The sequence below is a fragment of the Corythoichthys intestinalis genome, chromosome 16 (assembly GCF_030265065.1).
Source record: "Corythoichthys intestinalis isolate RoL2023-P3 chromosome 16, ASM3026506v1, whole genome shotgun sequence".
NCBI lineage: Eukaryota > Metazoa > Chordata > Actinopteri > Syngnathiformes > Syngnathidae > Corythoichthys > Corythoichthys intestinalis.
In genome coordinates, this window is record NC_080410.1 from 7,683,886 (window position 1) to 7,696,796 (window position 12,911).

The window sequence follows — 12,911 nt, forward strand, 5'->3', positions numbered from 1 at the left end:
ATCCTTAATAAATACTGCTGGTTACAAATAGCAATTACACATAGCAAAACAAATAAATTAAAAAAACAAATCGTAATAATAATGTAACGAATCGGGTTCTAACTTGGTGGTTGTGTTTTGTATGCTGTTTCTGAATGTACCGTGTGACTGACGAGAAAGAGAGAGAGTCTGACTCTGAGGGCCCAAATACCGTAATTTCCATAACGCACCCCCCCCCCCCCCCCCCAAATTTACTCGTAAAATCATGGGTGCGCATTATTCACGGTTACAGGAACGGAGACAGAAAAAATTTATCATGATTCATGTTCCATTGTAAGCATGGACCAGCACAATATTACCTAATCCGAACGACAGTGATATAATAATCAAGTTTCATGTGGTAAATAATTGTTTTCATGATATTTTTCACATCTAATAAAATTAAAATGTTTTTTTGTATTATTCGTTTATTATTTACCGGTACATTTTTCTAACCTTTGCGTTGCAACATGCCGGCACACTGCGATGTTGTCTTGAAGAGAACGTATACGGCGATCCGTTTCGTATAAATGTTGACCGTGTGGCGAGCCAGGACAGGAGTCTGAGGAAGCGTGTCGAACCACTGAGCCAAGCCGCGTTGTTTTATTTACATTGAAACTGACAAAGTAACAACGTACGTCTCACACGCAAATCGCGGGACATTTGTTTATTTCCGGCTGTTCCCTTAACTAAACTCTTCCCCCGGGAACTACACAACTTGCTCCTTACTTTGTGAAAATTATTATCGTATACTGTGAGCAATTTTACCACAGAAAATTAATATTCTGTTTAAAAAAAAAAATAAAAAAATTGACCAAAGGATTAAAAATGCTGCAACCGCGTACTTTATAAAAGACACGAGACTCATATTTATTGGTGCTAAAATTAGGGTGCGCTTTATACAATAAAGTTGTAAAGTTGTAAAGTCGATGTTACAATAATGATAATATTTATTTCTAGAGTGCTTTTCAAGACACGCAAAGACGCTTCACAAGAAATATGGGAACATAATAGCTCATTAACAAAACAATCATAAAATCAGATTAAAAGCAGGATAAAAGTAAATAAAAATTTAAGGGGTCAAGATAAAACCGAGATAGGAATCATGTGGGTAAGAAAGAGTAAACGTGTGTTTTGAGTCTGGATTTGAAAAGTGAGAGGGTAAATTATTTTCATTTATTGAAGATTTAACCACAGCCATCTCCCCAGTGCCTTTGCCTGACATGCAGCCCCATATCATCAAGGACTGAGGGAATTTTGATGTTTTCTTCAGGCAGTCATCTTTGTAAATCTCACTGGAACAGCACCAAACAAACGTTCCAGCGTCATCACCTTGTCCAATGCAGATTCTTGACTCTTGACAGCTTATCCAATGCAGATTTTTGACTCTTGACAAGGTGATGATGTTGGATCTTTGATTCCGTATTTTTTTCTTCAGAATGGAGTGATTCCATATATATTTCCCTGCACTTGCTCTATAAAAGGGTCCGATCACGTCATTTTCAAAGTATCGGAATCGGCAAAAAAATATCGGACATGCCTTTTTTTAAAATATATATATATATTTTTTTATATTAAATATATATTAAATATAAATATATTAATATATATTAAATATTTTTATATCAAATCGTTTTCTAATTGTATTTAACATTCCAGACATAATGTGTTACACTCTTCCAGAGTCTTTACTTTAAGCTTAAGGTAGGGTTATCAAATTTATCGCGTTAATGGCGAGAATTTATATTTTTTACATTTATCACCTTACAATATTTAAAGCAATTAACACATGCGCTGCACGACCCATTCACGCATTGCCGCGTTCAATTTATAATGGCGTCGTTTTACCCATACAGTTTATAGAGATAAAAGGTAGCCTAAAATGAGTAGAGTGAATTTTGGCAGCCTTTGGAGCCTTTTTTTAAATGGCTAAAGCCTTACTAGTCTTCTCCCAACGATTAGAATAATCGTGGGAAGCAATGTGGGGAAGAAAGGTATGATTTTTTCCCTAACACCCTATGTTATTTCCCAACGCAGAGAAGAAATATCAATTGGTACCACGACGCACAGTCATGGTTGCACTTCCCATCATGCATTTGGGCAGAAGTTAAATGGCTACAGTATCATTTACTGAAAGCTCAACAAATACACTAGATGGCAATATTTAGTCACAATATACAAAGTCACATTTATCCTTTAAGAATTACAAGTCTTTCTATCCGTGGATCCCTCTCACAGAAAGAATGTTAATAATGTAAATGCCATCTTGAGGATTTATTGTCATATTAAACAAATACAGTACTTATGTACTGTATGTTGAATGTATATATTCGTCCGAGTTTTATTCATTTTTTTCTTAATGCATTGCCAAAATGTAAATGATCGGGAAAAATTATCGGGAATGATTGGAATTGAAGGCGGCACGGTGGCTGAGTGGTTAGCACGTCTGCCTCACAGTTCTGAGATCAAGGGTTCAATCCCGGGCTTCAGCCTTCCTGTGTGGAGTTTGCATGTTCTCCCCGTGCCTGCGTGGGTTTCCTCCGGGAACTCCGGTTTCCTCCCACATCCCAAAAACATGCATGGTAGGCTGATTGAACACTCTAAATTGTCCATAGGTGTGGGTGTGTGCGTGAATGGTTGTGTGTCTCCTTGTGCTCTGCGATTGGCTGGCAACCAATTCAGGGTGTCCCCTGCCTACTGCCCGAAGTTAGCTGGGATAGGCTCCAGCACCTCCGCGACCCTCGTGAGGAATAAGCGGCATGGAAAATGAATGAATGAATGAATGATTGGAATTGAATCGGGAGCAAAAAAAAAAAAGCAATCGGATCGGGAAATATCGGGATCGGCAGATACTCAAACTAAAACGATCGGGATCGGATCGGGAGCAAAACAACATGATCGGAACAACCCTAATTTTTTTTAGTGTTTCTGAATGCTAAAGAGTTGCACTTTTGAAATAATTCATTATTTCTTCAAGCTTTTTATCTGAGTTTGTTCTATATGATAAAATGTCTGAGTGAGTGCTCGTCCGAGACTGATGATTCCATACTTTTTGCTAGGGGTTGTTTCATTGCTTGGTCAGACACTGCTTAACTCATTGTTCTGCCATTGATGGCGCTAGAAATTCTATTTATTATAAGTTGGAAGGCTAGCAGTGAATGAACGAATTCCCTATCAGCCCTCCCACTTAAAATGGATTAGATGTCTACTAGTGATCAAATAGTTGGTGGGAGGGTGCATTTTGGCCAGAGGAAGAACAAACTTCTTTTTTTTATACATCATTGGCTGCCATTGACAACGCTAGATGTCCAATCAATTTGAAGTAGGAGGGCTAGCGGCGGATGAAAAAACAGAATGGATTGGATGTCTACTACTCATCGACATATTGAAATTCACAGCAGAAGGATAATTGGACGGCACACGATTGAACGTCTATCATCGTTTTAGAAAGGGTGACAAGTGCTCCTTTTCACGGTTGTGTGCGTAGCTGGCGATTTTGACATTGTTTTAGTCCCATATTGGTGCAACACTAGCAGACACCCACATGGACCTGGATGTTGAACCCACTCTTGGTTCAATTATTCAAAACACAATGACACTTGCATCTATCAACTTGACAGTAAATTGATGAGTGGGCAGACTGATTTATCTGCAGGTTCCACTATTATTATGCTGTACTATCATTTGTTTATTCTCTACCAATCCTGATTATTAATCGGCCTGCAAGTATTTGACGATGAATTTTCCACTGAGTGTAGTGCCAAGGATGTAATGTTTCTTAATGTCAGAATTTGGGCTGGAGTCCATGTTTTGGCTGTCACAGCTGACTGGGCAGAGGTTTTGGTCAGGAAGTGGTAAACAGGAGATTTGCATCACTCATCAATCGCCATGCCATCTGCTTCAAAGATGACTGGTAGCCACGGGCAGTGGGGAAGTGACGTGGTCGAGGAGGCCCACTTATGTGTGTGGGCTCACTGACAGTGGTAAACAGGTTGGACATACTCCGGGGGAAAGTAGCCCACGTGTCCATGGCAACGGCCCCTCCAGCGCACTGAGTCGGAGCAGTCAATGAGCTCGATGACGTCACCCCGCAGGAAACGTAGCTGTGAGGGGTGGTGAGGGTTGAAGTCGAAGAGAGCGTGGGCGTGGTGAGGACGCTGCCAAAGAGCATGAGAAGGATGGAGCAGGAAGTCACAAGCGGATGGAGAAAGAAGGAAAGAGCAGTATTAAACTCAATAAATCTGCATATTTTCAGACATATTAGTTACACTTACTGTAACTACATGTTTTGTGCAAATCATAAGGATTCAACTACAGTGGAATAATGCATTGTTCTCAAAGACGACAAGTTGTCCTATTGACTTTCATCTGATCGTTGATAATTATGTACAGTATCTCCACACAGGATTGTCAGAGACTGGATTCCAACCCCGAACCTCAGAAATGTGAACCAGGTGATGCACATCAGATCAAGTAAGTCAAAAACAACAAAAGACAGTAACACAGAACCTGGGTGACACATTCAAGCAAATATTCAGTGTGCTGACTCATAACTCGGTAGACTGACTGATGTAGTCCAGTTGAGCATCACTCTGTGTGGGAGCTATAATGTGTTTAGACAAACCACTCACCATGAACGAAGGGCGTACATTTGCATAGGGACTGTAGGGACATAACATTACCAACTTTTCAGGGTGCTCAAATTGTCCCCACCAACTTTTAAGCAACCTTATTTACATGACAAAATGACTTCAGTTATATCGGTAATTTAGATTCAGGCAAATTTTGTCACCAACTCCATTTATGTTCAGCTCCGATCTTTTACATTCATTCAAAAATGAGATGATTTGCTGAATGACACTAAATGACATCTTTCATAAGCATTCATTCATACTTAGTGTCATGTCATAATTATTACAGTTTTATGACAGTGTTATGACGCTGCTGTCAAAAAAAGCGTTACCGGTTAATATCTTTTGATGTAAATATCCCATAATACAGTGAGGACAGCTGCGGTTTATATTTATAGTTCGGTGCGGCTTATCTGTGAACAAATGCTGTTTTCATGTCAAATTTGGTCGGTGGCGGCTTACAGTCTGAAAATTACAGTACATGGAAAACGTGTCTCTACTTACGGATTTTTCAGTTTAAGAAACTACTTCCAGAACCAATTCATTTCGTAATCAGAGGTACCACTGTATATTGATTCTTGGCGGAAGCATATTGATATCTCACAAACAAGAATGAAACCAAATCAAACTAAAAAAATTCATATATTTCACCCAAAGAATTTCCTGATAAAGTACTTTTAACAGAGACTGAGGGATTTTTTTATTCCCTGGGACATTTGGAGATGTTTTCTTTATTTGTAAATATATAAAGAGGACCTATGAGGTCAGAACGGGGTCATAATTGCTGAGAGTGACGATGCTTTATATTTAAAAATGGACTTTACCTCAAGGGTTTAAGATGTACAGTATACTGTAGTTCATAGATACATTGTTTAAAATAACATTTTTGGTGGAGAGCCAAAAGTTGCTGATATGTGATACATTCATTCATTCATTCATTCATTCATTCATTCATTCATTCATTCATTCATTCATTCATTCATTCATTCATTCATCTTCTGAACTGCTTATCCTCACAAAGGTCACGGGGGTTTTGGAGCCTATCCCAGCTAACAACACGCAGGAGGCACTGTACACAGTGAACTGGTTGCAAGCCAGTTGCAGTCATTGGTGGAATGTAATGAAGTAAAAGTACCTCATTAATGCACTTTCGTTAAACGTTACTTTTGTTTTTTTTACCTTCTTATTGTGAATTGAGATTTTTGTTTTCATGCCTCCGGCGCAATCGATAAGCCCCGTGCAACTATACCGTAATTGAGCACTGGAGGCAGTAACATAAGTACAAAAAGACTAGGCTGGTGAACAAGATATTGACCACAAAAAAAAAAACTGTGAGAGGAGCGCGCCTTCAGATGGGTGCTGCACACTCTTGTACAGTCTTATCCTCATCAACCTCATCGTTGCTCGCAATCCGCCATTGAGCTAATTTTGGAGTTTTCTGTTTAAAGTGCAATCAATTCTGTTGCTTTTTCCATTCTGTGCAGTGTTTGATAAAATTGGGCAGACAATGAAATTTCTGGTTCTTTGAATATTGGTGTGTGTCTTATATATACAGTGCCTTGCAAAAGTATTCGGCCCCCTTGATTCTTGCAACCTTTCGCCACATTTCAGGCTTCAAACATAAAGATATGAAATTTAATTTTTTTGTCAAGAATCAACAACAAGTGGGACACAATCGTGAAGTGGAACAACATTTATTGGATAATTTAAACTGTTTTAACAAATAAAAAACTGAAAAGTGTGGCGTGCAATATTATTCGGCCCCTTTACTTTCAGTGCAGCAAACTCACTCCAGAAGTTCAGTGAGGATCTCTGAATGATCCAATGTTGTCCTAAATGACCGATGATGATAAATAGACTCCACGTGTGTTTAATCAAGTCTCCGTATAAATGCACCTGCTCTGTGATAGTCTCAGGGTTCTGTTTAAAGTGCAGAGAGCATTATGAAAACCAAGGAACACACCAGGCAGGTCCGAGATACTGTTGTGGAGAAGTTTAAAGCTGGATTTGGATACAAAAAGATTTCCCAAGCTTTAAACATCTCAAGGATCACTGTGCAAGCCATCATATTGAAATGGAAGGAGCATCAGACCACTGCAAATCTACCAAGACCCGGCCCTCCTTCCAAACTTTCTTCTCAAACAAGGAGAAAACTGATCAGAGATGCAGCCAAGAGGCCCATGATCACTCTGGATGAACTGCAGAGATCTACAGCTGAGGTGGGAGAGTCTGTCCATAGGACAACAATCAGTCGTACACTGCACAAATTTGCCCTTTATGGAAGAGTGGCAAGAAGAAAGCCATTTCTCAAAGATATCCATAAAAAGTCTCATTTAAAGTTTGCCACAAGCCACCTGGGAGACACACCAAACATGTGGAAGAAGGTGTTCTGGTCAGATGAAACCAAAATTGAACTTTTTGGCCACAATGCAAAACGATATGTTTGGCGTAAAAGCAACACAGCTCATCACCCTGAACACACCATCCCCACTGTCAAATATGGTGGGGGCAGCATCATGGTTTGGGCCTGCTTTTCTTCAGCAGGGACAGGAAAGATGGTTAAAATTGACGGGAAGATGGATGCAGCCAAATACAGGAACATTCTGGAAGAAAACCTGTTGGTATCTGCACAAGACCTGAGACTGGGACGGAGATTTATCTTCCAACAGGACAATGATCCAAAACATAAAGCCAAATCTACAATGGAATGGTTCAAAAATAAACGTATCCAGGTGTTAGAATGGCCAAGTCAAAGTCCAGACCTGAATCCAATGGAGAATCTGTGGAAAGAGCTGAAGACTGCTGTTCACAAACACTCTCCATCCAACCTCACTGAGCTCGAGCTGTTTTGCAAGGAAGAATGGGCAAGAATGTCAGTCTCTCGATGTGCAAAACTGATAGAAACATACCCCAAGCGACTTGCAGCTGTAATTGGAGCAAAAGGTGGCGCTACAAAGTATTAACGCAAGGGGGCCGAATAATATTGCACGCCCCACTTTTCAGTTTTTTATTTGTTAAAAAAGTTTAAATTATCCAATAAATTTTGTTCCACTTCACGATTGTGTCCCACTTGTTGTTGATTCTTGACAAAAAATTAAAATTTTATATCTTTATGTTTGAAGCCTGAAATGTGGCGAAAGGTTGCAAGGTTCAAGGGGGCCGAATACTTTTGCAAGGCACTGTATATGTATCACATTTTTGCATCGGGAGGAAATACTTTTTCTTTCTACTTGCAAAGTAAACTTTAAAGCAAGTACTGTTGTACTTGAGTACATTTTTTTCTTAGATACTTTTACTCAAGTATTTTTTTCTCTTGTATCTGTACTTTTACTCAAGTAAAAAAAGTGAGTACTTCATCCACCACTGTTTGCAGCTGATGGGTAAAAAACTAAACAAAAAAAAAACCATGCATATGCTTTGTTCTTCATGTGACACAGCACATGCACCTTATCTGTGAAGAACCACCTGCACAGAATGAATGAAATACTAGAAGGCACAGCTAGCCAAATACTGTTTAGAGAATAATGTGTGCAAAGCTGAGATTAGATCCTGTAACTATACGCTAAAAATAAGGCTGCCTTCAATAAAATTTGTCTCATCACTTTGTGTCCTACTGTGCTTTTTTGATTGTGCAAATACAGGCTGAGTTTGCATCTCTCCTGGTCATCAGCGTCCTCTGATCTCTGCAGCTCTGAAAAGTAAAACCGGTTAGCTGAAGAAAAGCGACTATTTTAAGTAGCGCATTGTGAACCTCAATGACCTCTTTGCTGTCAGTTGCACTCCAACTGAGGAACGTAGATTTGAACTAGGAGGCAGCTTTGAGCTCGGATAGAATACAGATGCTTTCTGGCCGATGCAGTGATACAGTGGTGCAAATAAGTATTTAGTCAACCACTAGTTGTGCGAGTTCTCCCACTTGAAAATATTAGACAGGCCTGTAATTTTCAACATGGGTAAACCTTAACCATGAGAGACGGAATGTGGAAAAAACCAGAAAATCACATTGTTTGATTTTTAAAGAATTTATTTGCAAATCATGGTGGAAAATAAGTATTTGGTCAATACCAGAAGTTTATCTCAATACTTTGTTATGTACCCTTTGTTGGCAATAACGGAGGCCAAACGTTTTCTGTAACTCTTCACAAGCTTTTCACACACTGTTGCTGGTATTTTGGCCCATTCCTCCATGCAGATCTCCTCAAGAGCAGTGATGTTTTGGAGCTGTCGTTGGGCAACACGGACTTTCAACTCCCTCCACAGATTTTCTATGGGGTTGAGATCTGGAGACTGGCTAGGCCACTCTAGGACCTTGAAATGCTTCTTATGAAGCCACTCCTTTGTTGCCGTGGCTGTGTGTTTGGGATCATTGTCATGCTGAAAGACCCAGCCAAAAAAAAAAAAAAAAAAAAAAAAAAGCTACAATGCTCAAGTAGGTCGAAATCCAGCGAAGGGCTACTGCACCTTAAAACATATTTTGTTTTCTCCTTGAAATAACTGTTGTTGTGATTTGGTATAAACAAATAAAAGTTGATTTGATTTGATTTGACTTAGAACACATCCCTAACTGAACAGTATGGACATGCAGGTCACAATGTTTTTTTTAGGTAACCTATTGTGGTTTCTCGGTTTTATTATTATTATTATTATAGTTATTCTTTGTTCCGCAGCCCTTTGAGCTCAATTTGACCCCCTTAGAATGCTTCCAAATGCATCATTGGCAGGCAGGTCAAGACAGGTGCAATCTTTGATACCGTGTAAAGACAAATTCCAAATACACTATGTAGCGCCCCCTCGCAGTCATTCTTTGTCATTGTTGAGCCCTATTTTGACCCCCTCAGAATGCTTCAAAACTCACCAAACTCAACAGCCAGGTGAAAACTTTGATAAAATGTAAAAAAAAAAAAAAAAAAAAAAAAATCAAAATTTGCGTAAATGTGTGTAGCGCCCCCTAAGAACAAAACCAACATTTCATTTCATTTTGTTTTAAGGTGAAAGAGGAGGTAACGACGCAAAGGTTAAAACTTAGAGCACATCAGTACTATGTGAATGGGATACCATACGCGGTGACTAGACTGCTATTAGTACTACATTCAGTTTTCTTTGAGTGGGCAGAGCGTGTCCGGGGGTGGGCACTGCCCCCCCCCCCCTCCCCGGTAACACCCCTGTTAAGGTCAGTCAGGATCACCAGAATTATTTCGTTTTGTTAAATGCTTTAATAATGACAGAATTTTTAAAGAGGATTTTATATTTTAATAAGGTCACATTTTTACATACATTTCCTTCGCATCGAGTAGGATCTCTTTGAACTGGATGACTTGGGTCTATGGGCTTCACCGGACATATTTCACTGGGGCACGTGCCCCAGTACTGATCTGCAGTGCCCCAGAATACATTTTACCAGGAGAAAAAAAACCAAACAAACATTGGAGTTCAAGTCTACATAGCATAATCTGCAGAATGCGCCTACTGTAATTTGCCGAATATAACGCGCACTTTTTTCCCCCAAAATTAACTTGTAAAATCATGGTGTGCATTATAAACGGGTATATGGATGGAAACAGAAATACTACGTATAATTTTTTTTTTTACCGACACGGCCATGTTGTGTTGAAGAAATGTATGCGGCGAACCGTTGCTGACCATTACGGTACGTGATGTCAACATTTTGTTTCAGTAATACTTCACTCTGATCGGCCAAATGATTTCGTCCGTGTTAAATTCAGCTTTTTTCACTATTCATAAAGCACAGAATTTTGTTTCTTGAACTCATTTGAGTCAACGTTTATTGCAGCTCTGCAACTCGGACCATAACAAACGTAACAACACAGACTTCCTGTGTCTGTCAACTATATCTGTCCCTCGGGAAACTCAAAGTTAAACCCAAATAACAATAGTTCCTATTGTTACTGTCGTGTCGACAACGATGAGCTCTCTTGGATTTCCGACTTATGTTCTCACTTTCATTTTACCGTATCAATCCATGGAGGAAACATTTATTCATCACGATGAAACGAGCAAGTTATACAGCAGCCTTTAAAAAAAAAGTCCCATCTGTTTTGTTTTCTCCTGGATTCTGGTAAGTTCAAGAAGTTATCTGATCATATTATTACCGTACATATGGTCAGTTTACGGTAATGTTTTGAACAACCAATGTGCTATGCTTGTGCTGTGTTTCACCAGTCAGTAAAATTACATTTCTGTATCAGTACACAAGCTCTGTTTTCTTGTATTCTTCTATTTAGTGGTGCTAAAATTAGGATGCGCGTTATACACGGGTACAATAATTTCCCCTAGATTTTACAAGTAAATTTGGGGTGCGCGTTATACACGGGTCAGCCTTATATTCGGGAAATTACGGTATTTAATATGGTCATTTTATTCTATTCACTCCATATAGACCAGGGGTCGGGAACCTTTTTGGCTGACAGAGCCATGAACACCACATTTTTTAAAGAATGTAATTCGGTGAGAGCCATACAATATGTTTAGAACTAAAATTACAAGTAATTTGTGCATTTTATGTAACTTCAAAACTTTTAAAGTACAAGGGTTTGGGTTAATTTCTGAATTATTTTACCTAACATTGTTATGCTTTTGCTAATCAATGATGAGTATTTCTTACCATTAATGTGACTGGTGCTCGATTGATAAATAAAAATATAGACAGACAAAACAACATGTATGTTTGCCACTTTCCTAATAAAATTACTGCAAACCGGCTTTCTAGTCGCCGGTTGTAGTATACGGACTATGTATCGCATGATCACCCTGGGCTCACGCAGCCAATGGCATGGGACGTGGGAGGATCTAACGCGGCACATCTAGGTTGCTATTTGATGATATATAGTGCGAATTGCGCATGTGTTGTCGGAGTATTAAAAAAGTTAACATACGTCGTCAAAGTCCTGTCTGCTCATTACTGCAAAACACTAGCATATGACCGGTGACTGTCACCTTTTCGCGCAATGCGCAAAGGAGTATAACGAGCCTTTTTTTTTTTTTTTTTTTCAATAAAGATTTTTCTGCGAGCCTGATGTAGCTGTCAAAAGAACCAGATCTGGCTCGCGAGCCATAGGTTCCCGACCCCTGATAAATGTGTTCACACATGTCTGGAAATCTAAGTGTGAGTTGAAAAATTGTTCTGATGTGTTATAAAGTCATAATGCAAGACAAAGAGGAGTGGTCTTTTTTAATGCTCCAACGGTAAATCACAAGTTGAGTGAGTTTTTGGCGCTTTTTGTAGACACCATGTAATAGAGAATCTTTTTTTTCGATTACTCCAACAACACGTGAATGCACCATTAATTTTACGTTGCGTGTGCGTCCCACCTGCTTTTCAGGTTGGTGCCAGATAAACTGTTCATCCTTTTTGTTCGTTTTTACCTCTGTGATGATGTTTGTTTGATCGCCTATTTCCATGAATAGTGAATTTAAATGTTTCAACTTTACTCTTTACGTATCAGGCTGTTAACCGCGATAAACTACTTTGTTTGCAAATTGAAATACTGTAGTAGATTAGCTGCCGTATTTTAGCATACTGGCTATGAATACTATGACAATAAAGTGCAATTTGATTGAAAGGTTTCAATTTCCAGCTGTTTTACAAGCATTTTATTTGTTACTGTATCTCTGTAATCTGTAACAAGATGTGTTATTTTTTATTTCTATTTGACTCAAACAGCATTACTCTTTAAAAACGGATATTAGAAAGTTATTTGCTCGCAGCAAGGATAGATAAGCAAGGAGGTATGAGAAAGGTAAGCTAGGTAACCCACCTATGCAACATTAACCACTTTTAGATCACAACTTATTGCATAACAGTTACAGTGATATACTGTACAGTGTATCACAAAGTGAGTACACTCCTCGCATTTCTGCAATTATTTAAGTATATCTTTTCATGGGACAACACTGACAAAATGACACTTTGACACAATGAAAAGTAGTCTACTGACTACTTTTCATTAGTCTGTGTGCAGCTTATATAATAGAGTTAATTTATTTTCCCCTCAAAATAACTCAAAATACAGCCATTAATATCCAAACCCCTGGCAACAAAATCGAGTACACCCCTTAGTAAATACATACATCCCTAAATGTCCAAATTGAGTACTGCTTGTCATTTTCCCTCCAAAATGTCATGTGACTCGTTAAAGGAGTGCCGTCAGTATTGCTGCTGAGATTGAAGAGGTGGTGGTGGGGTGGGTGGGGGGGGGGTCAACCTATTAGTGCTTAGACCATACGCCACACTCTACATCAAAT

At 39.1% G+C, this 12,911-nt stretch overlaps 1 protein-coding gene across 1 annotated transcript in view; it reads right to left on the minus strand.

The window, feature by feature from the left end:
* Nucleotides 1-223: 223 nt before the first annotated feature.
* grapa (GRB2 related adaptor protein a) overlaps nucleotides 224-12,911 on the minus strand; it is a 117,779-nt gene continuing 105,091 nt past the window's right edge. Inside the window, exon 5 of the mRNA XM_057817412.1 lies at nucleotides 224-4,175. Within this exon, the coding sequence (XP_057673395.1) occupies nucleotides 3,990-4,175 (186 nt within the window). The 3' untranslated portion in view covers nucleotides 224-3,989. The remainder of the gene's footprint in view (nucleotides 4,176-12,911) is intronic.